A 24,752-nucleotide genomic window follows, 5' to 3' on the forward strand; every position below is an offset into this window, starting at 1 on the left:
ATTCCTGTTTACACAGGACACCCCCATGTGTACTCTCAGATAAAAGCCGATACATAAAGCCATAAAATGGCTCACCCTCGGAAAATGTTTACTGCCCATTCTCTTGGATGGAGAACATGGATAAACACCCCCATTGAAAAAATATAAAACCTGTTTTATTCCCTTTCACCAAATTTCAACAAGCAACCTTTAATATTCATGAAGGCCACTCAGTCCCAACTAACGTTTCAACACCCTCACCACGGCCGCACCACTTCAAGCGCTTCTCAAACGACTCAACAGTCCCGTGAAAAAAAAAGAGAAAAGGACAGAGGGGAAAAAAAATGAAACCCTGCAGGCCTAATGGGCCGAGTTGGCCTGGGACTTCAAACGGCCATCTTTATGGTAAACGCCTGGCAGAGAGCTCACGCAAAGGAAGAAACGCTCACATGAAAACGCGCGATCCTCTGGACTAACGGCTTAAACAGACGGCCTTTGAAGCCGTGCCCCGTGCTCCCGTTAACGGCGAGTGTTATTCAGCCCCTCGTTTGCCCAGCCCGGGCCGCTGTTGCCAAGGGCCTCCACACTCACTGGAAACTCGATCGTAGTGGCGTGGCACACACATGCTAATAGACACACAGAGGACAGACATACAGTACATGAACATAATGATTGCACAACACACTTTTTTTTACACCCTCTACAGAAACATGCATGCATATACAGTATATACTGTGCATGCATCCATACATGTGCATAGGCATACTTAAATGGGTCACACGAACAACACACAAACACACTTGTGGTCCCCTGAACATGCATGGACTGAGGCATACACCCATGCATGGTTTCACCCTTATGCACATGTTCAAGATTAAGCAGCTCTTCAGCACACTCACATGCAGACACATGGAGAGTGAGTGAGCATGAAACAGAGGGGGGGGAGAGAGAAGTTCCAGAGGCGGTCATTTATGGTTGTGTTAAAAAAAGGGAAAGTTCAAAAGTCCGTATCACATTTGTGGTCTCTCTGCTGGCGGGTGGGACTGCTGCTCGGGCGTGTGGCGTTGGCCTTTATTGAGTGCTGGGAGGAATTTTCATTAACTTGAAGGTCGTTCGTTCATTGGGCTCATCTCATCCGAACATCTGGAGTAGACCTCTCCAACATGGATGGGAGAGACCAGTTCGCAATCACAAGAGAAAGCTCCCCAGACCAACCTTCATGTCAGCGAGACACCAACTGCTCAATAATCTAGTAGAACTCAGGCACAAATGTATTAGATTTTCATTGTTATTTTTCCATCTGTCTGTGGGAACCTTCATTCTACGCCTGCTAACATGTGTGTGTGTGTGTGCGCGCACGTGTGTGTACATACAGTACTTAAATGCCTCTCTTTCTGTCTTCCCTCCTGTCTTGTTTCCCTTTGCCAGCCTGTGATTGCCACCCAGTGGGAGCCGCAGGCAAGACGTGTAACCAGACCACAGGACAATGCCCCTGCAAGGATGGCGTGACTGGGCTCACCTGCAACCGCTGTGCCAAGGGCTACCAGCAGAGCCGCTCCCCCATTGCCCCCTGCATCAGTAAGACCACTCTCAGAGTTCACTCTTTCTCTCTCTCTGAAACTTTCCATAGCTGTCAACACTGTCTTTTTGACTCGCCTGTCACTGCCACTGATACATTCCAGTTAGTTTCCTCTATCCAAAACATTTTCTTCCTTTCTCCCCATCTGAAATTACCATCTTACCAAATGTCCAAATTACCACCAATCATCCGTCTCCATAAAGTGCCTTTTTGGCATATTTGTCTCGTTCTCCCTTCATTTCCCACCTTTTCCCATCAACGCCTTTTGTTCTTGAACTTCACTGTTTGCCACAACAATGATCCCAGGTCATGACCCCCCTCATGACCCCCATCTTCCTTTTCTGAAGTCTTGTCATTAACTCAGCCGTATCATCCAGCCTTTTCACGGTACATGGACCCAGCTTTTTGTTATGCATGTATTCATGGCCTCGGTCCCTTTCATTTCCGCTCCTCCTCTCTCCTCTGTTGCGTTATTGCTCTGGATGGACGTCTTGCTGTTTGACCAGAGCTAAAGCAAACAGACCAGCGAGAGGCGCTAACGCCGACATGCCCCAGTTTGCCCTCGGCCATGTTGCTGCTGCCGCCACCAGTGCCATCGCCCCATAAATCTGTCCCACAGGCACCCACAGCAAGACGGGCCTGGCATGTTTACAGGCGCTATCAGCCAGCTCTCAGGTTCTTGCCTCTTGGCCGATAAATGTCAGGACCACACAAAAGGAAAGAGCCGAATGGAAAAAGAGAGGTTGGCACCAGCCTGTCCCGCTGCCAAACACAGATAAGGTAGCAAGCAGCAGTGAACAACGAGTGACACAACACACTCCTGGTTCTACATGAGCGCTGCAGTTTTTTACATGCGCCATAACAGACGACGTAGTCAATAAAGATGAATTTGGACATCAGTCAAAGCCGTGGCGGATATGGAATTGCTGATATGTTTGGCCAAGGTCCACCCGGGCTAAATTAAACCTATGAACCCGTCTGGAATTGGATTTCCTTAATTTCGCTGGGAAAGTTACAAATGTTCTGTAAAAACTTCAGGGGGAGAAGAGGTCCCACAGATTGAGTGGAAAAATATTTGGTTTCTTGTAGACCTGTGAGATAATATGTTTCGTTTTTTTTTTTTTTTTTTTTTTAAAGCTTGATATTAAATTTTTGTGATATCGAGCCTCTTGCCAGCAGACACTTTAACAAGGCCTGGGCCCCTGGTGGTGTCTTACCTTACTGTGCTGAGGGCTTTTCACAGTTCTACAGGAATGCCTTTTGAGCCGTAGGCAACTTATTTCTTGAAACCTAAGCCCTTGTATCCTAATCAGTGATCAATAACAGAAGTGACAATGAATCAGAGAGGAGGAACCCACTCTAACCCGAATATGAGGGGAAATGGTAGGGGAAACGTAAGATGGAAGGCTATGATGAATGGTGTGTAGTTTATGAATGGTGCTGACCGACTGTTATTCTGTGTTTCTGTCCCCCCGACAGAGATCCCCGTGGCGTCTCCCACTACCTCCTACAGCAGCTCAGAAGAGCCCACAGGTGAGCGACTGCCATGACAACACTGAGAGAGGCATTCCGCCAGCCGGAACAACTCTTTAATGTTAAGCTGAACCTTGTGTCCTTGTGTCGCTGTATGGCGTTTTTTTTTTAATGACAATCAATTAAAACTGTTTATCAGAATGATTGATTACATTGATTGATTGTATTGAAGTGTGTGATAATTCCAGGGACAAGTGTGAAAACAAAACATTTATATTATTTTGTTTGTCATTCTTGCAATACCTTCTAACTGACTGACTGAACTGAAGATACTTAATTAGGAAAGTGAATCTCCCTGTTGCCAAGGAGGTCCGGACCTCTATAATAATCTAATTAACTGGCTCACTAATAAGATGTGTCAGTCTCTTAGGACCAAGGTCTTGCTGTTCCCTGTTCCATGTTCCATGTTCTAGGCTCCGACACCCCCTCATGATTTGCCATCCCCATTATCTCACCACGGTATGCCCAGAACGTGTGGCCAGCGCTGGGACAGGTCTCACTGACACTCGGCCTCCTCAGGCCTCTCAGCTGGTCTCTCCCACTGCCAGAGCCAGCTATTGAACGGGGGCACAGACACAAACACCACTTGGCAGGCTCTCTCTCCCTGTCTGGTCTCAGAGCTCTGAGAGGGGGGTCTTTAGTCATGAGGAGCTGAGAGAGGGCTGGGAAGGAGGTAGCTGGAGTGGTTTGTTTCGAATTGGGAAAGACAGAGGAAGGTTTTCATGGCATCACTGAACCGGGTGTATTCAACTGTTTTTTTTCTTTAACTTTATTTTCTTACTTTTTTACTCTTTGTATTTAAATGGTAACTAATTGAGACAAACAGCATTCCTAAATATGCTAGATAAGATAAAGTCATGTAGCTCATGTTAAATCAGGCAAGTCATGTGAGGTGATATTTCAAATAGAGCATCAGTGAGCACATTTCTATATTTTAATTAATATCTTATTAAAACAAAGAGCTAAAGCAGGTAATGGTGGTTCCTGGAGCTTCACAAAGAGTGCATTAGTCCCCTCGGAGAAGCTGAAGTCTGCCTAATGACTGGGGTGGAGGGTGCTGGTGGGCTCAGCTGCGAGGTGTCACACTGCCAGGCATCATCAAAGTGGGGCAAGGCTTGAGGCCCCCGTGGGCCACCGTATGAAAAACAGGGGACCGCCCCCCCACACCCCTGCTTAGAGTCTGGTCCATTTCCTTTTCATGGTGATGAGGCATGGTTAATATGGATTCATCAGATTCATTTACTTTTGTGGGTGTCCATCACCCCTCCCTCCCTCACACAGGCGCATACACACATACACACACACAAAACAGTCCATCATTCAACAGATCACCATTCCCACTGTTGAAGCATTTCAGCAGAAAATATTTTCTCCGCAAACACAAAGGCTCCAATCCCACCATCATTGCTACCACAAACTTTTCTGGAGGGGGGGGGGGCAGAGGCGTTTTTTCCCCCTCTCTCCTGTTGCCCAGGCAACCTTATTCACACAGAACAGAAAGGGACATAAAGGGGAAGGAACGGACAGAAGGGTCCAGGGAAAATAATGAAGTTTGTCCATATTCAGGCAAGGCTGAAAGGTCCCCACCCTCTCCCAACCACTCTCTCTCTCTCTCTCACACACACACACACACACACACACACACACACACACTTTCTTCTCAACCCAGCAGACATATACATATATATTTCTGCTCCATAAATATTTCTTTCACACACAGAGCGACATCTTGAGACCACTGCACATGACTCAGGTAACCTCGCTAAGAGACTCTCCATTTCCAATCTCAAGTCTAAACAAACAAATGAGAGAATGTTTTAGACTTTTCTCACTGGCCCTCTGTGTCCATCTCAATCCCTCAATATCCTCAGCACAAAAGCGAGGTCAGGGACCAACCACCTCCTGAGTGCCTTGGCAGGTTTGTCTGAATGATGGTCCACTTGGTGCACTAAAGTGATCAATCATTCAGCTGGAGGCAGCTCCAGCCAGGACCTCCAGGACCACCGAGCCAGTAGGCCTCGGCCAACGCATGGGGAGATCTTCAGTCATCTTCTTGGAGAAGCGGCCTGGACCCATCAGTGAGGTCACTAGTTACATGTGTCCGGGGACACCAGCTCCTTTCAGGAGTCACGCGCTGGGCTCCAGTAACCTCAGACGATTCAATACAAATAAAATACTAACAACTTGTTAGCACTGAACAACTACAGCTGAGACTCTCAGCCAGAGCTGATGATGTGGAGAGGTAGTGAGATTGGGGGGTGGGGGTGGGGGGTAGTGGGGGACTCTGGTTTAGAATAGAAGAGGAAGTGGAGTTGTCTTCATGTGAACTGATCATTCAAGAATTCTCTCTATTTTCAGAGTTTGTGGGATGCCTTGAATGGCCCCTCGCTGTTTTGTGTAAGATGATGTATAGCCAGACATACAAACCTTAACTGCATTCAAAGCTAAACTATACTATTCAAACTTTGTTACAGAACCCGCACCATATTACCGAGGGCCATGCTTCAGAGTTAAACCCATAAATATCCAGCAGCCAGATTTCTCAACTCTCTCGACTCAGACATCTGAGGAGAGTTGACTGCTTGTCAGAGTTATAGCTCTTGAATTTTATCTCAAGCCTCCCCCCATTTTCCCCCTCTCTGTCTCCGTCTCCTTTTGTGTTCTCTCTCTCTCTCCCTATCTCTCAACTTTCTCTTTCCCTTTCTCCAGACTGTGAGACCCACTGCAAGGCATCCAAGGGCAAGATGAAGATCAACATGAAGAAGTACTGCAAGAAACACTACGGTGAGTGAGCAAGCGAGGGTCCCCCCCTTCCCTTGCTGTCCTCTGTGTCTTTCTGACCACCTGCTGAGACCAAACCTGCGGGGTCAGACATCTTTATTTTATCTGCCTCGGAGCCGCACCTCTGTTTCCAAAGGCACTGTGGTGACGGCTCACTCACGCCGTCAGGATTAAAGTCACCGTATCAAAGCCCACAGCCCAGCAGGGTCCTTCCTGACAGTACTGGCTGCAGACATTACAACACCATGTGGATCAATGCTCACAGGTGGTTTCCATTGCGAAAAAAGGAGAATGTAGCTGGATTGAGAAGATTTGGAGGCTCAAAGGCAACTTCAAGAGCAGATTGAGAAAGGCTGTTGGGGAGGGATTTGAGGAGTTAAGAGAAGCTTGGGCTATTTGTCTCCTCGTCGTCCACACATAGTTGAGGCGATGCTGGTGATGATTTCTCTCCCAAACGTCTACCACTGACAGATCTTAAAACGTTCCCTCACCTTTTGTTTTATGGTGGGATACTGTTATTTAAGATTCATGAGAGCAAAGGCCTCATGAAGGGCACATAAGAGGGTCTGCTGGAAGGAGTCGGGGGAAGAGAGCTAACAGCATACTTCAGTGTACCTTCACTGAGGTAGGAGGGGGTCGGCATGGGGTGTACAGACAGATGTTTTATAGCTAACTTCATGGTTGAACATCTTGATCTCATTCCTGCTCGCTCGTCTCTGTTATGGGGAATGTAGCGTAGCAATTCCCAGACGTTTCTCAGGCTCCTGACTTTTTAAACTTTTTCAACATGGCTCTGTAGTCGTCAGCCAAGGCCTAGCCAACCAGTTAAACTCCACCAGTCCGAGCTGAACAGAGGGCCGCTGAGAGCAGAAAGCCAGCTTGTAGACAGGCTCAGCTGGATCTTGGTAGCTCGACCGAGGGGTAGAGTGGGAGGTGGGAGTGGTGTAGCTTTGAGGTTGGGTTGGTACTATTTGGTGAAAAGCCAGGTTTCTGATCTTAGCCAGCTTTCCGCACTCCCAGCGCCTCCACTGGTGGCCCCCACCTCTCCACACAACCCCCACTGCTCTCATTCGTGGGCCCACTCAATTACAGCTAACGGGTCATTTCCTCTCTCCCACCACGCTGTGTCTATGCACCTCACAGCACAGACCCCAGACCCAACCTCTCCCGCACGCCACCACCACCACACACACACACACAGGCACGCACGAATGCACACACACGCACACACCAGCAACCTTTCACTGCCAGACCCTCACCACCTTAGGCTGGCTACCTCTGCAAGGAGAGAGAGAGCAAAAACAGAGAAAAAGAAAACAAAAAAGTGAAGTTAGGAAGGTAAGCGCTAGGAGGTGAAATGGAGAAAGAGCCAATCAAAATAATTTTAAGAAAAATAATCAGAGAAGAGAAGTAGAATGATGGATATAGATAGATGCTGAACAAGAGAGTTTTTTTCAGACATACACGTGAAAGGTGTTAAATTCCTTGTGCTATAGGTAAGGGATTTTCCACAGTGGGCGATCAACAACCAAGACTTAATGTTACACAGTATGATGTGAGATTCAACATCAATAAATAATTGGCCTATGTATAATTACACAACAGAACAAGAGATACAACAATATACAATTCGCTGGCGGCAATAACAAACCCACTGCACGTTGTACCTGGGATCTGTAAAGGCTCTTCTTCACGGCACAACATTGATACTATCATCAACCAACAGAGAAGCCTTTGTGAGCATTTCACTGGAGTTATCAAGTACTGTAGGTACCTTCCTTCATTGGTGTTTCCTTGAATTAGACCCATGACTCCAAAAGTCTCAAAAGCTGTGTCTAGCATCCTGGACCTACCTCCCCTCCACATTCATGAAGGGTTGGGACACATTACAGACACCAACAAGTACCATAGATAACTTAAAGTTCTGTCTTCAACAACACACTGACTGAGATTCTGTGGAGGTGGAAGAGCATCATACATGGCTCCTATAAAGAACTGAATGCAGTTAGTATCCATGGGCCATTGCTCTCTCCAGCTGATCCTCCTCTTTTCAACATCATGCCAGTTCATCATCCATTGCCCTTGATTCTCTTGAGACACCACTGTTGATCGTGATTTGTTCATGAACAAAGCAGGTTACCATGTGTCTCTTCTCCTGTGCTGTAGCCTTACCTCATGTTCCATGACGTCCAATTGACGTCCAGACGAAAACCCAGCTCTTCCACTCTGCACCTGCCCTACAATATCCCTATGTTGCAGTGCACCTTGAGCATGCTTAACTGCTTCCCGTGGATTCCATTTTTTTAAGTTTTCATTGATGGGACAGTGTTCTTGATGACTCTAACAGCATTATCTCCAGACTGCTCATAGCACATTTGAACTCCTCCACCAAGCTGGTAATTGGTAACTCAAAAATTCCTTCTCCATACAATGCAATACAAATTAACAACCCAACCCATTTCCTAACTGTATTATTAACAGTTCTCTCAAATGTCTCCACCACTGAAACAGCAATTTCATACACAAAGGCCTCCTGATGCGTGGCAAAATTTTAAACCACCACAACATGAGTTTACCAGGCAAGAATCTAATTGCCTTGACAATTAATACACAATTACAATTAATGAACCTGTCCTCAGTCACTCAATGTGAAATTGTACCACCTTGGGGCAGCCGTGGCCTACTGGTTAGCACTTTGGACCTGTAACCGGAGGGTTGCCGGTTCGAACCCCGACCAGTAGGCACGGCTGAAGTGCCCTTGAGCAAGGCACCTAACCCCTCACTGCTCCCCGAGCGCCGCTGTTGATGCAGGCAGCTCACTGCGCCGGGATTAGTGTGTGCTTCACTACACTATGTGCTGTGTGTGTTTTACTAATTCACGGATTGGGATAAATGCAGAGACCAAATTTCCCTCACGGGATCAAAAGAGTATAGATACTTATACTTATACTTATACTTATAAACTGAATCACCTCCCCATTAATATAAAACTTTTCCTCCAGACGTTCTCCCCTCTTCACTTCTTCATTTGCTTGGTTTCCTCTTCATCCTTGCCCATTTCAGAGTGTCATTCAACTTGACTAACAGCCAATGGGTACATGGAATCGATGTTGTCAGCATTGTCATGTCATCCATATAGGCTCGGAACCGGGTGGCATCCTGCAGCCTTTCCCCTCCAACAACTCATTTAGATGTCCTTATAATTACCTCCTTAGCCACAGTGAAAAACAATGGTGAAATGGTGCATCCAGCCATAATAACAACCTCCAAATGCTGCTAATATCTTGTGCAGAACTTAATGTCCTGAAAATACGCCCTAACTTATGCAGAGATCTTCTCAGTCACCTGAAAGTAGCTGAATGCCTTCCAGCAGACTGTGGGACAAATCCAAATGCACCTGGATGTCTCTGCCTTCTGTTCTTGCTGTTTGAATTTGATACCAAATCATACTACTGATTTCCAAACATTCAGAAAATTGTGGGATCTCCGTTTTCTTCACTGAAAAATCTAGTAAACAATTCAACTTCAAATAGGAGACCAACCTCCTTGCCACCGCGTTAAAGAAAATCTTACTTTCAACAATAAGGAGACAGTATACATGTAGGTCGAAACTGGCCTATTGCCACAACAATCTTTTCCTTTGGAATAAAAATACTGCCTGTCCTGCGCTAAATCTTTGGAATTGTTCCTTTCTTCCCTACAATCACCATGAGCTCCCATAGGCAGTGAGAAAGGTGTAAGGACAGGGAATGATATGAAGAGAAATAGAGAGAAACAAAATGAAACGAGAGGGAGAAATGTGAATGGCAATATGGACTGGTCATGGCACTCTTTTTCCCAGGCTCCAGTCCATGTTCACATAGATAGAGATAGAGTTTCTTTGTCCTGCCTCCTGTGTGTAGCTGCCATGCCCTCGCATACAGTTTCTCTCCATGGATTTCAGAGTCCTCATTAATCATAGCAATATTACAGTGGGGATATCCTATCAGCGGATTTGTGTCTCCTAAACCACAGAACAAATCACCCCTCCCACGCATTCAAGTGAGGTTCCCCACCGCATGACCACATGAGTACAGTACATGTATGTGTGTTTGTGTGGTGAGTGTGAGTGTGAGTGTGCTTGAATGTGTGTGTTTGTGAGATTGTGTGGGCATGTGTGTCAGTCTGTGTTTGTTTGATGTGTGTGAGAGTATTTGTGTTTCATGAGTGTGTTTTGTGTGTGTATGACTGTGTGTATGTGTGTGTGTGTGTGTGTGTGTGTGTGTATTTTGTGTGTATAAGGCTCTATGGGAGAGCTGAGTCAACAGCTCAGGTCTGCATCAATGCCATCCTCTAAGTATTATTTTTCATGTCAGGAAAGCAAAAAACTCCCTCCACTTTCCCAGAGAAAAGACAGCAAGGCATATGAAAATCATCTGACCTAAACCACAATGTCATTCTCTCTACGATGTTTATAATAGGATATGCCCACCACATCCAAATGTATTCCTTGTAGTTCAGATTACTTGTTATTTTGTTTAGCAGTTATAAAACATTTCAGAGCACCTGACTCTCATCACATAAACAATATTTGAGAATTGTTTTGTTTTGAAGGATGTAGAGTTTGGCTCTTACCACTTAACTGGAAAGAGACATTGCGTTAACTGCCTTACTGGAAAGTTTGTTGTTCAGAAGCATGTGTCTCCTACAATGAGGAAACAGAGCAGAGTCAGAGGAGAAGCTTACAACAGTCAGTAAACGTCTCACATCTCACTGTGTCTCCTGTCACATACACACACTCTGGCTCACAGAGCCCCATCAATCAACCAGTGGCACAAGGGACACAAGTCAGAGGTACTTTTAACGGCATCCAAGTAAATAAAAAAGCAATCCCAGAGTCCTCTGTTTTCCTCATTTGCAGCCGAGTAATGAAAAAAAAAAAGCCAGAGAGATTAATGTAACCCGTCTGCGGTAACCCAGCTGTCATCTTCATTCACATTGTGTATAATTCTAAACTTTGGGCCAAGAAAGTTGTTTTTGTTTTCTAGTGTTTTGAAAATGCCCCGGACTCTTTTTTTTTGTAGGCAGATAATCCGTGAAAATGCACCTTTTGCTGAATGAATAAACAGAGGATGCGTTGTTTTGTCCCTAGGCAGGACAGTGCCAGAGCTTCCCTCTCTCTCTCTCTTTCTCTCTGACAGACAGAACTAAAGCTCTTAAAGCTAGCTATCATCTTGTGTGTGATGCTTGTCTTTGTGATGAAGCCTTCAAACCTCTCCAACTTTTATCTTTGAATGTGTTGTCTGTGTGTGTGTGTTGTGTGAGTCTATGTGTGTGTTGGGGGTGAGGATTTATGGGGGTCAATCGGGAGGTCCTGCACTACAAACACAGGGGTGTGGTCCTGGGGCAACCCTATAGCGGAGCATCAGGTGCTAAACTGGGGGGCGAACACTAGAGGGGACAGCTGCTCCGGCACTGGGAGAGCAGAAATATGGCGTAACAATTGTTTTCATTGTTGTCTGTAGCTAAGACGACAGTGAACATAATGGAGCAAAATGTAGCACTGACATTCAGCTTCATAAAAAGGACAATAAATCAAACAGGGGTAATGGGTGGCATGTGGTTTGGGACACTGTGTATGAATTTGTGTGTGTGTGTGTGTGTGAAACCTGTGCATCTTTCTCTCCTGCTTCCGTTACAATTTTGTGCGACAGCAAAGTCTCTCTCACGACTGTCAATCCAATTCCTTTTAACCTCTCGACGATGCTCAATGTCTTCTTTAGGTTAGCAAACAAATCGATCGAGTGGGTGTAAATACCACTCACTTTCATGTTTTTTTTTTTGCACAACCTGCAAAAATTGCTAGATGACATTGCTGCTTCTGCAGACCGCTGATCAATGCTATGGAACGTCACCTCTTTCCGCCCTTTTACATATATGTGTCACTTAATATTCATTTCTATATAAACCAAGACGGCGGATCCCTAAAGAAACGCAAGCACCCACCCCATAAGTGCATCTAAATTAGCTATGTACCAAAAATGACATTTTACCATGACTCGAAAAGCTCCAGTGGAATTTTAATTTTGTGACGAGAATTCTCAGTCTAACCGTTGATGTGCCGAGTAAGTGGGCGGAAATAAGGAACCCAACAGCCCAGCACCAAACTCCGAGCACGGTAAACAAAATCAAATTTTTAAGGCAGTAAATGCTCCGGTTAACACTTTGAGTGCCAAAAACGCAATACTGTGTTTTTTGTTCCCATGTGTTGAGTGCCAAAAACGCAATATTGCGTTTTTAGCTTTTTTTTTTAATTACGAAAATAGACACTCTAAAACACCTTTTGTGCAATTTTGGGAACTCTATGATGAATAGACCTGAAATAGATGACGATCGAAAACTCATGAAAACGCACGATCTGGACATTTTACAGTGCCTATAAAGAGTCTTTTTACATCTTTTGTAAAAAGTCTTTTTAAAACATCTTTTGGAAATGGATCTTAATGCCTTAATTAAAAAAATTAGGAAAAATCCAACCTTTAAGGACACCAATTTTCTTTGTGAATGAATAATGTATCGTAAATAAATAAATGTTCTTCATTAAAATACAGGGTGCATAAGTATTCATACCCCTACCCACTGTGGCTCTACAAAAATCATCAACAATTATCTAGAATTATCTAGAGCTGGCACTCTGGGCCAAAGCTTCCGAAAACAGAGTGTTAAGAACCAAACCAGATTTTGTTCACATCTACACACCTATGCCTACTGAAAAATGTAAGGTTAATTTATCAAAAGTTATTTTGAAGTATTAAAAAAACATATTTGATTTAGAATTTCCGAACGAAAGGGGCGAAAATTTGTGCTTTTACGATACAAACCACCAACACGTTTATTGACAAGTTTCCTGCCTGGAGTTTTCAGATCGCTCTGCAAACGTCACCCGGATCGTTGGTCTGATTGGTGAATGACTATCCAATTGCGTACAGAGTCATTTGAACTATGCCCGTTGATCACGCCTCTTGTGCAGTAGAAAATACATAGCAGACTCCCCAGACTAATGTTCAATCTTAAAAGATTGTGCTTGGTCTGGTGATAGCCAGGCTAGTGTTCATAACTAATTTATTGAAATTTTCTGAACCAATGAGTGTGTTTCTTCGTAGTATGTGAGTTATGCCTGTCTTTCTGTGAGCATGAGTTTTTGCGTGTGTGCGTGTGCGTGTGTGTGATAAGCTCAGCAGGGGAAGCGCGGGGGGGCCTCAGTGCTGTAATTAGGCGCACTAATTTGATTAGGTGCTGCTTGTTCGGCGGCATGCGAGTCAACCCCTCACGCCTCGCCCAGAATGAGACGACCCAGCGGGAGACTTGGCAGCCCTCTGTGCTCCCCTCCTTTTCTTTCCCTTCCTCTCTTTTGCACTCTGTCTTTCTTTCTCTCTCACTTTCTCTCTGTGACTGTCCCACATGCTTCATGTCTGTCTGTGTGATCTTGTGGATGTACTTCATTGTCTGCCCTCCCCAGTGGAAAAGAAAAAGAACTGCTTTCATGTTCTCCCAGGGGTGCGATGGGGGGAGGGGGGGGGGGTAGTGGTGGCGTACTCTGGGCCACGGCCCCTCTCACTCTGTCAGGACTAGGGCCCCTGCCTCCGGGCTATAGATCGCAGCCCTGCCCTCTGCTCCTCGACAAGGCACAGTGAGTTTGCACCAGTGTCACCTGTGCCGTCTGTCACTTATACCTCAAACCGCTGTAGACGGAGAGGTGCTAACTGTGACAATTTGCACTCATAACCTCCAGCTGACTGGCACTGAGGTGGGAGAGCGAGAGAGAGAGGCCCAATGTGGAGACGAGAGAGCATTTCTCATGCCGCTTCTTTTGGAAGGGGAGAGGACTCTGGGAGTAGGCCCCCGGGTGCTGCTCATGAGGTCGAAAACACGTCAAGATTCCTCTGGAAGGCTCTCTGCGGCTGGGAAGATAAATAGTGTGACACCCCCCATCCCGCTCCCTTTCTCTCCTCACACCCCCCTAACCCAATCCCATCTCCCCACACACACACATCCTCTTTATTCCTCTGGTCGAACAAGTCGGCTCCAGCCCAGGGACTCTTTGTGAGTGAATGGCATGGGCTGTGAGACTGTGTGCTCGACTCAGACCCAACAGTCTTTTTTCCTCTTCTGTACCCACCCCCCCTTCCTCCCCCACTCCAAACTCCCCCTCTCTCATTCTCAAATTGTGTGCAATTTGCTCACTCTGCTGTTCAATCAGAACATTCCAAGCTGCTTTTGTGAGAGCAGGGAAATAATGCCCCATCTCTAAAAGAGGGAAGCTGTCATTCAGCAGGCGTGAGGATGAGAGAGAGTGAGAGAGAGAGAGCAAAACAGAGAAAGATTTTGGAGAGAAGAAAAAGTGGGTGAAGCTCGAGAGAGAGAGAGAAACGTTTCTACCATTTATGACATAACCTCCAGTCCATCAAAAAAGAATGCAGTTGTTCTATGTACTGTATGCATCTGGAGGCAAACAACAAAGTCTCCTTCAAAAAACCCAGTCTGTTGACAGGCATCATTTCCATTCTTTCCCAGAAATAGCCCTAAACTCCACGGCCATCCAGCCTGCATTCCCTGTGCCTGAGGTAGGTTCTGGCCTTAGTTTTATAAATCCACCTCCAGAATGTATTGCCACGTTGAAATCCTAGGAACACAGAGTTTTCTCTGGAACTACAAAGGAATCTCACCTGATTACCATGCACAGTGAGTGAAAAAATACACGGCGATGCCCGGGGGAAGGTATCACACATGTTTGAAAAGCTTTTTTCTCTGTCTACATTAAATAGAATTCCCGCGAGCATTATGCACCAATGTGCCCCTTACGCACTTAATATACAGTTTCACCTCATTCACCTTCCTGCATTCACCACCTCGTACCCTGCTTTGGCTTGTGGATATTTAAGCATGGCTGCTCATTCATATCCCAAGCGCTGGAGTAGTATCATGTGTCATGCCCCCTCCCCTCTCCCCCTCCTTAAAACTGTGTCGGTGGAGGGCAGGAAAGCGTTTCTAAGGATACGTCCACTGTAGTCAAACATCATAGCGAGTCCCACTTGGCTGGGAGGGGCACATTTAAATGCTCTCTGCGGTCCCTCATTGTCTTTACACCGGGAGCACTATGGCAACTGTAGCCGCAATACCAAGCACGCTGGGCAGTATAATGGACCGGGGTCAGAGGTTAGTGATGGAGGAGGAACGAAGGGGGAGAAGCGGAGGGAGAAGCCCGTTCTCAGGGACCGCACTGCCTCTGGGGTAGCTTAGTCGCTGGATTGGAGGTCTGTGAGTGTGAGGAGGACAGAAACATGCTGCAAAATGAGCCCATCTGTGGGCTATCCGCGCTAAAAGTTCAAAGACACTGAATTTATTTTTGTTTTCCAAGGATTTGTGGTCGTTTGGCCAAACGTTTGTTAAAATTTGAAATCGGATGTTCCAGAGCCAAGAACACAGTTGATGTTTATATTGGTCAATGCCAACATCAATTCAGATGAAATGTTTAGTTTTCAGCCAACAGCTTTCAAAATTACGTGCATGGAAGAAATACTGGAAGCAATTATTTATTTCTCTTCTCGAAAAATTATTTTGTTCTCTTCAAACGACATTAGGTTAAAATAAGGCCATTCACGAAATATTGACATAAGACTGTCAAACAGCTTAATGGTGTCTAAGCTCCGTCTGTCTCCATTCCACAGCGCTTCAAGTCCATGTGCTGAAGGGTGACAAGGCCGGCGAGTGGTGGAAGTTCACCATCAACGTCATCTCCGTTTACAAGCAGGGCGGCCAGCGCATCCGACGTGGGGACCAGCTGCTGTGGGTGCGTGCCAAGGACGTAGCCTGCCGCTGCCCCAAGATCAAGCCCGGCCGCAAGTACCTGCTGCTGGGCTCCGATGAGGATGACTCCCGTGGCCAGAGCGGCGTGGTGGCCGACAAGGGCAGCCTGCTCATCCCCTGGAAGGACCTGTGGGCACGACGCCTCCGCAAGTTCCAGCAACGAGACAAGAGGGGCAAGTGCTAGGCCCCTTGTCTGGCAGAGGGGTGAGGTGGCAAAAAAGAAGGAGCAAAAAAGTGTGAAGTATGAAGAGAAATAAAGGAAGAGGGATATATCATAGATATGATTGAGATGATGATGATGTCTTGGCGTAAAAGAACTGGAGTGCTGCTACCCTGGGTAGAGGCATACTGACAATATTATAAGCGAATGTTTTTTTCCCTCCATTTCCTCATCTTTAGGATTGTTTGTGAAGGAGCCCAGTGTTGCAGTCTGTTTTCCTTCAAGGGTTGTGTCTTCATTGTGGATTTGCAAAGTTTGCACCTAACCTGGCATATAAAATACTATGTACAAGTCCTTTGTGTTTCATTCACAATAGGTGTTGTTGATTGTACCAGTTTGTTATCTTTTTAAAGACAGCATTACAAAAAAAACAAGCTACTGTATCTCTTGTCAGAGTCAAAGTTGGCTCTTGTTATGTGTATTTTGTCATTTTGCTTAGAGTTAAGGTGACCGAGAAGAGCTTGTGGTTGAAACAGTCTCAGTTGGCTGTTTCCTTGTTCGAGTTCCAGTGAAACGGTGTAAACCACTTGCCACTAGAAGTGTTAACACACTAAACTCTTCATTAAGCCGTGGTTTTGCTGTGGTTTCTGCTCACATTGATACAACTGTGGGGGTTAGGATGGGTATGGAAGTAGAGTCCATCACATTTCTTTTGTGCCTTAATGTTAAAACTTCACGAATACCTCACCAGTAACATCTTTTCATCTTCTTTTCATTTCCTTACACAACCAAGGCCTACTGGGGGATACCCATTTGTGTTGTGTGGCTGAAATTCATAAAAACGTGGCCTCATTTTCTCTGGCCTTTAAATGATCGATGAAGTGCATGTCTGAGCAAGGCATCATTCCATATCAAAGGGAAAATAATAGAGGGGGGTCATGTTCAATCACTTCTATAATCATATCTCATAGATTTGAGGAGCAGCTAGTGAATTAGACAGGGGGTTCACTGTCCATTCTTTACTTAATATGTGTATGTGTGGTTTAAGCTTTGTGTGCTTTCTTGTGTAACTGTTCGCTAACACAGATACCTGAACGTGGATCTAGAATCAGCAAAGCATCTAACCTCAATTCTCTGCTGGTATGAGGAAAAAAATGCCTTTTGCTTTACATGACTATAAATCATAAATTTAACATGCAGCCAGAATCAGACCTAAACCAGCTGGTATTAGCAGTCATCACAAGTATTCAAACTTCAGAGGCCTATAAGCTGAAATTTATTGTAGATATACAGTACACCTAGAGTGTCCTTTTCTGTGCATTGTTTTACTTCAAATTGATGGTACATCATCTAATGTGGTGATCCTAAATGCATGGTTATTAAACAAATCCATTTATTTCTTATGAAATTAATTTTATTCAACTGAGTGTAGTTCTAATTAAGGCAAATGACTGTGGTTGGTTAAAAATAATGTTCCTGAATTTGTGGTAATTCAGTCAAACCCTCAAATTTGCCCTCATGGAAAAACATCTATGAAGTGTAAATGTCTATTTTTTAAAAAGTGACTTGGTACTTTACATTTTCTTTTTTTATTTTGATGATACTGCTCTGTTCATTTTGTTAATTGTATAGATGTATAGTTATTTTTTGTAAGACATTAACTAGATTGTATACACATGCTATTAACCTGAAGTTTGAGAACCATAGATTTAATAAGTGGGCATACAGAACACTAACTTTTATCCTTGTTTACATTTATTGACAGGAATATTTTAGAGAAAGATCTAAATAATCTTACATTTCAGGCACATACACCCAGCAAACACACACACACACACACACTGAATTTACAAATTGTACCAAACTGGTCATGAAACCCATCCTTCGCTCTCATTTACCGTACTGAATCCCATAAAACTGGAGTCATACATTGAATGTTTGGTCCTGTGAGTGATGCCAACATACCTTTTATATTGAGACAAATTTTCCTAGTATTTGGAGAATTCATCATGTGTTCTGATATTTGAAGATGACCTGTCATTTGTTCATAGTTGGTCTGTACAGTAAAGAATGTTTAGCTGTGTCCAGGGCGAAAATGTTGTGTATTGTCTTGTAATGCATACTAATATATTATGATTATCATAAATGGATATATTTAATGATGTGAAAAATGTGTCCTATCTTTTATTTTTAAAAAATATTGAGATGAAAGCGAATGAATAACTGAAAGAGAAAGTCAAATAAAGATTGGAATAGGTTTACAGCGTCAACAACAGATCCCAGGACTAGGAAGCCAGAATGAAGATTTAAATTAACATACAATAAATCTATACAGTGAAGACATGCAACTGATGAAATGGAGATACTCTTTGGATTCATGAGGGTAGACATGTCAATTGAATGCACACTAGTCTGTATAGCAAAAATACACGTCTATGTCCAAACTACAAAAAATAGTATTTCCACAATTACATTACAGAGAAAGCAAAGTTTCAGCCAACACCTAGTTACTGTGATTTCCTTTGCTTGATGGGAACAGCCCTAACCTGCAGTGCATTTGTGAAAGAAATCTAATTTCCTTTAGCCTTGTCCTTACTATGTTACCCAGGGATAAGTAGTTTCACACAGTGTAAATATTTGCCAGTTGACACCAGTTGTATTTCAATAACGTGGGCTATAACAAAAGGTTTGATTTATTGAAAACACCAGTGTTTGCAACATCATTCATCTCATTTGCTCCTCATTATTCAAGCTCACTATTGCGGGCTACAGAATGTCAGTGTAGTAAACAACAGCAATGAAATCCAAGAGCTACTGGAGACTTTTAGAGGTCTTTCTTTTTAAACATGTACATGCCAGAGCACTAGACATCTATTTTACAAACCTGGATTGAGAGACTGAGCTGTGCAAATGTATGTCAGTAAAAATGGAGAGGTAACTCATTCACTCTCTATGGGTCAGTGCTGAATAGAAAGCTTAATTGACCTAATGCCCTCCTCTCTTTATACTTACACAACTCAAAACTAAAATTACATCACCAAAACCCAAATCAGAAATCAACATTAGAAAGGGCTAAATAGAAAGAGGAAAATATCAAAGAAGATCTGGATTTACAGAAATTGAATTCAAGTGTTAAGAGAGACATGGTGATATGTTACAGGCTAAGCACAGGTTCAAGGTTAGACTTGATTCATTATCCTCTAAAAGTGTCTTGGATCAAAACAAGTCAACACTATACATATCAGTGTATAAAAAACAATTTTATAATTTTATAATATAAAATATACACTTTATACACATACAACACACTTGTGTTCAGCAAAGCAGCACAATTGAGACTGACAAGAAACTGCTTGCCCTACTAAGTTGTACAAGGTCATAGTTAATGTCAAACTAACACACACACACACACACACAGTCCCACACTTCCCTAAAACATTACTCCCACTCACACTCCCTCCATTGTATCCCAGTTAGCAGTCATCAGACCGCTTCCTAAAACAATGAACTCTTAACCTGCAAGAGCACGCAACAGGAAAGGGCTGGACCCCAACAGACCACAGCTGTCTACTGCCTGAAAGACTACATGTTCAGTAGCCATGCTCCACCCAGTCCCACTGTTACCCCAAGATCAGCATTTGACCATTCGGTCACTACAGTAGCTGCATGTTAAATTAATATCCATGATCATCCTGTTACATCTTCACATGCCACAATCAATGTTTAAAATCAAGAATAGCAGAATTCCCCAGTAAATTAATATCCACAATATCATTTTAACTTCATATATTAAATCTTTTATCTCTGATGCCAGTGCTCTTGCAATAGTGATAAAGGATGTATGCAATAAACAGGATACTAGAAATACAAAGTGAAGTACAAAAACACAAATAGATAAGATATACAATTTGAAAACAATGGATTTGTAATCTAACTATAACTCAACACCACTCTTTTTGGGCCATTCCTTGAAAAGAACCCCTGAGGTCTAACTGCAAAAAATGAAATCTAACCAAGTGTTAATAATCTTCTATTAAGATCAAAAAATCTATTTGGTATTGTTTTTAATATGAAACTACTTACCTAGTGCTCTCCCGTAAGATCATTTTGACTTAATTTAAGAAGACCTTGATTTATTTTAAGGAGTCTTATCAAGACAAATTTACTCAATGCACTGGCAGACAAATTTTCTTGTTTTTAGGACAAATTTGCTTAACGCACTGGCAGACAAATTTGCTTGTCAAACTTTTCTTAAATTAAGTCAAATGATTTCATGAGAAAGCGCTAGGTAAGTCTCTTTATACTGAAAACAGTTTGAAAACAATACCAACTAGTTTTTTTTTATCTTGATATAAGATTAATAACACTTGGTTAGATTGTGTTAGATAAGCAGTTTTTGCAGTGTAGACTCAGGTAGATCTCATTTGTGGGCCACAATCCTGTAGTGCTTTCTGCAGTTATAACACCAATTTACCACACAAACCACTCCAAGTTCTTTCCTGATTTGTCAACGAGTGGATTAACTGAACCAGAGGTGCACTGCAAAAACTGCTTATCTAATAAAATCCAACCAAGATTATTAATCTTATATCAAGAATAGAAATCATTTGACTTAATTTAAGATAAGTTTGACTTATTTTAAATTTGTCTGCCAGTGCGTTCAGCAAATTTGTCCTAAAAACAAGCAAATGTGTCTGCCAGTGCATTAAGTAAATTAGTCTTGATAAGACTCCTTAAAATAAGTCAAAGTCTTCTTAAATTAAGTCAAAATGATCTTTCGAGAGAGCACTAGGTAAATCTTTTCATACTAAGATTAATAACACTTGGTTAGATTTCATTTTTTGCAGTGTGGATGGGGGAGTATAGATACCCATCCCTGAGAAACTCTCAACATCCTCCTCCCCCTAATGCTGACGAGTAGGGGTCCCCTGGGGACCCCCGAAAGCTAATCTGCCTGCCCCTCGCTCTTTCTCACCCGGCGCTCGAGGGCCACTGACTTGGAGAGAAAGACTTAATTTACCACTTTTTTTAAAAAGACTTCACATTTTCATTATGAGCATGGCTGGCACTTTGAAAGCCATCAAAACAAGGCCACCAAAAGCTGGATTTTGTCCACCAGGGATTCTAGTGGCCCCCCGTTCCTTCTTTCTTTTCTTTACCTCTCTTTTATTTCTCACTTTTTTCTTTTTTCTGTCTCAATAAATCTTTATGCAATCAAGATCCTTTCTCTCTTCTCTTCTGCTGGGATCCTCTTGGACCCCTGATCTGAGTCATTAACCCAGCGTAAATCCCGGGCTCCATCTCAGACGTCGTTTTTGTTTGCCTTCGGCATGGCCAATTCAGACGAGAACAACACCGTCCAGTGTCTTCTCAGCAGACCAAACATATTTGTCAAGCACTCTTTGCTCTTTGACAAATGTACTGTAGGATAGTTGCCCTGCTCGTTTATGTTTCCCCCCAAAAGGCCCCCAATACCCAAGATCATGTGCCTCAAGGCCTAACATCAGAGGAGAATGTGGTCCTGATGACACTGGAACAAGACCTTTGAGAAAACACTGTTTGCCTGACCCACCAACCTCTTTGTTTTGAAACACAGCAGCACCATTTATGGATTGAATATTTGAGAAAATTAGGTTCATCTTGGTCAGACTGTAAATGTCCCCATCAAAAATCTTCATTGGATATAAACCAATAAACCTTGCTGGTTTATTAGTATTGAAAATTACCTAAATATATGTCTCTTCTTTGGAGGCCTTGGTTGAGAATCTTCGGTGCCTCCATTGAGAGTTGCTAATCACAAACTATACAGAGGCTTGTTACGAGAGTCCACAGGATTTTCAAACACAGATATTGCTTAATCATATCACATGTTCAGGTTTACAGCCATTAACCATACCCCTTATCACACATAGATACAGCCACACAAACAAGGGACCTTAGTGTTTGACACCAGCATCCTCTTCACTTCTCCCTACTCTCTTCCCCTTGCTCTTTTCACTCGGTTTGGTTCTTCACACTCCTGTCTCTCTTTCTCACCCATTTGCTTCCCACTTATTTCTGGCTTACGAGACTCCAGTACAATGGCGGCTCTTGTGCATGTGGGTGAAGCCCCTCCAGAAGGAACGCGAACCCAATCATTCAGCTGCAGCCTAGAGTGCACAGCGAGATGTTTGGGATGGCATGGCCTTCACCTCATTAGCATTTCCATACTGGATTAAGGCACTTAGGTCAGGGGGTGGTATGTATTATATGCATTTCAACGTCTAGCTGCCTCGATCACTCTCTTCCCCCACCACTCCTCTGGTGGACTACTTTCACCACATTAAGGCAAACACTTGCTGAGACGATGTGCTAATGAACTGGTTAGCGCTGCTAATGAGTGCTCATGAGTCAGAGGCCAAAGACTTTGCTCTGTCTCTCTGTCAATCTTTCCTCCAGATATAACAACCGAAGATCTAGAAAACAGAGCTAAATATATCAGTGATAAAGATGTGATGATCATACCTGATGATAACAAATCAAAAAAGGGCCAATGTTCAGGGCTTTAGACGGTGACTAAAAGTGATCGCAAATGCATTATGCAAAAAGCTGGTTAGCGCTTCAGACTTGTAACCAGAGCGTTGCCGGTTCGAACCCCGACCAGTAGGCACGGCTGAAGTGCCCTTGAGCAAGGCACCTAACCCCTCACTGCTCCCCGAGCGCCGCAGTAGTTGCAGGCAGCTCACTGTGCTGGGATTAGTGTGTGCTTCATCTCACTGTGTGTTCACTGTGTGCTGAGTGTATTTCACTAATTCACGGATTGGGATAAATGGATTGGGACCAAATTTTCCTCACGGGATCAAAAGAGTATACTTATACTTATATTGACTTTAAATAATGAACACATTTTCTTTTTTCCATTGAGCCCATCTACTATGTTGCCTAAAACTAGCTAGCACAACTAATGCATGCAAGTTATGGTTTACAAACTACCTTTGAGTATTTATTTTTCTCCAAGAGCATAAGTTCTGGAATTCTACACGTTAAACTCGAAAAACAGTTGAAAATAATTCTGAAATGAGATCATACTGCGTTCCACTGTACTTGGAAGAAATACCTTTGACTCTGAAAAGTGCAATTGAACAGCCATTCAAGTCAGGATTACAAATCTAAAACTGGGTCAAGATCCATGTATCAAGTCGGTCGAATTGATCTCAAAGTAATATGGTGGTGCACACAGTGACTCAAACATTTCTACACATTCATCAGCTAGCTAGCTGACAAATAAGCCAAGCTAAGCAGCAGTGTGAATCGTTCGTCATGACATCAGTGAAGTTTTTCCAAGTTAAATGTTAATGTGGGTGGGAGCAAATAGAAACCATTTGCTTGTTTTATGGGTGAAAAGGGACATCATCTACAGTAGATATGAATTTTTAAAATGACACACCTCAAGTTTATTATTTAAAGCAAATTATTTTGCTGACCCCTTGGCTATGGGTTGCGGACCCCACTTTGAGAACCACTGGTCTAGCCTACTCCCCCTGTATCTGTTAGCTAGCATCAATGAGGCTAGCGAAACAAACACTACATTTCCACAACACTTCTGATTACCAAACTGGTGCTTCACAGGAGAGGACCGATCATGTGAAGCTAGGGAGGAATCACCGAATCAAGAATAAGACTATCTTGCTTCCTGTAGACCTATGATATTTTAAGTAAATAGACTCAGATCCCTTCATGTCGATCACCCACACTGGTTTTTGGTTCCTTAACCTTAAAATAACTTATCGGGGCACTCCCATATAAGTCAACAGACTTAGATTCCTTCGTTTTTTAGCATTTACAATGGTTCTGATAGATTGCAGAAGAAATATAAATATAATTGTCTAAATGATCTATTTATTATCACATTGATCTGTGATGGCTGTATTTTATACCACATATTTGTTTTCTACTGAGGATTTGACAGGCTAATTGAAGGCACGCTCCTCTCAGGCACCTATGGTTGCTCACAGTTCAATTTAATAGGGCACTACCGCAAAGGCCTTTTAGGCAAGTCCCTCCACTTGGTGGCCATATAATAATGCTTTTTTGGCACTTATAGGGCGTCTATTTCGGCAAAAATGTGCATGCGCAAGGCTTCACGACACCAACCTTGCTCCAGCGGGGAGATCACAACACATGATTGGCACGATGTATTCACAACACACCACATGATTGGCACAATGTATTTATATGCCAACTTTTTTGTCACAGAAGGGGCGGGATATGTGTAGACAATGTTACACACTAACCCCATGCATTTCTATAGAGGATTGTTTGAGTGCTGTGTCTCCTCATTAGAAAGTCTCTGACTGTCTTTTTCTCCCATCCCATGATGAAGATATAATATCGAAATGTTAGTCTGCACCGAAATAAAAATAACAAACACTAGCATTAGTTTCCTGCGGTAATCCATGTTTCCCAAGCAGATGCACTGGAATGCATTTTGATTGGAAGTCAGGAATTATTGACTTCTGACTTGCAATGAGATGCAGCATATCATCCAACTACCAATACAGCCCAAGATGCTCACAGTGGAAGAAGATACTTTGCAATGTCAAACACTGGCTCTCACTGGCTATATAATACATATAAATGTACACATTTTGACAGTTTTATTAAGTGCCTATGCTTAGATTGAAGTATTTGCAAATATCATACGTTAAGTTTTTACGTCAGTGTTGCCTAAATCTACAATATGTAATGGATAAGTATAGCACATTGTATATAAAAAAGTGTGACAAAATCTTGTGTTGGTGTGACCAAGTTGCTATAGCATTTGTATGACCAGTGGGGAAAAAATGCTAAAGCCCTGATGTTCTCATTGTAGTTTAGAGTTCTTGAGCTAACTTT

At 43.3% G+C, this 24,752-nt stretch overlaps 1 protein-coding gene across 1 annotated transcript in view; it reads left to right on the plus strand.

The window, feature by feature from the left end:
* Positions 1-16,669, plus strand: part of ntn1b (netrin 1b) — a 43,726-nt gene extending 27,057 nt beyond the window's left edge. The window contains exons 4-7 of the mRNA XM_048246825.1: positions 1,408-1,557; positions 3,038-3,091; positions 5,801-5,875; positions 15,580-16,669. Of these exons, the coding sequence (XP_048102782.1) occupies positions 1,408-1,557; positions 3,038-3,091; positions 5,801-5,875; positions 15,580-15,902 (602 nt within the window). The 3' untranslated portion in view covers positions 15,903-16,669. The remainder of the gene's footprint in view (positions 1-1,407; positions 1,558-3,037; positions 3,092-5,800; positions 5,876-15,579) is intronic.
* The last annotated feature ends 8,083 nt before the right edge of the window (positions 16,670-24,752 follow it).

The sequence above is a fragment of the Alosa alosa genome, chromosome 6 (assembly GCF_017589495.1).
Source record: "Alosa alosa isolate M-15738 ecotype Scorff River chromosome 6, AALO_Geno_1.1, whole genome shotgun sequence".
Taxonomy (NCBI): Eukaryota; Metazoa; Chordata; class Actinopteri; order Clupeiformes; family Clupeidae; genus Alosa; species Alosa alosa.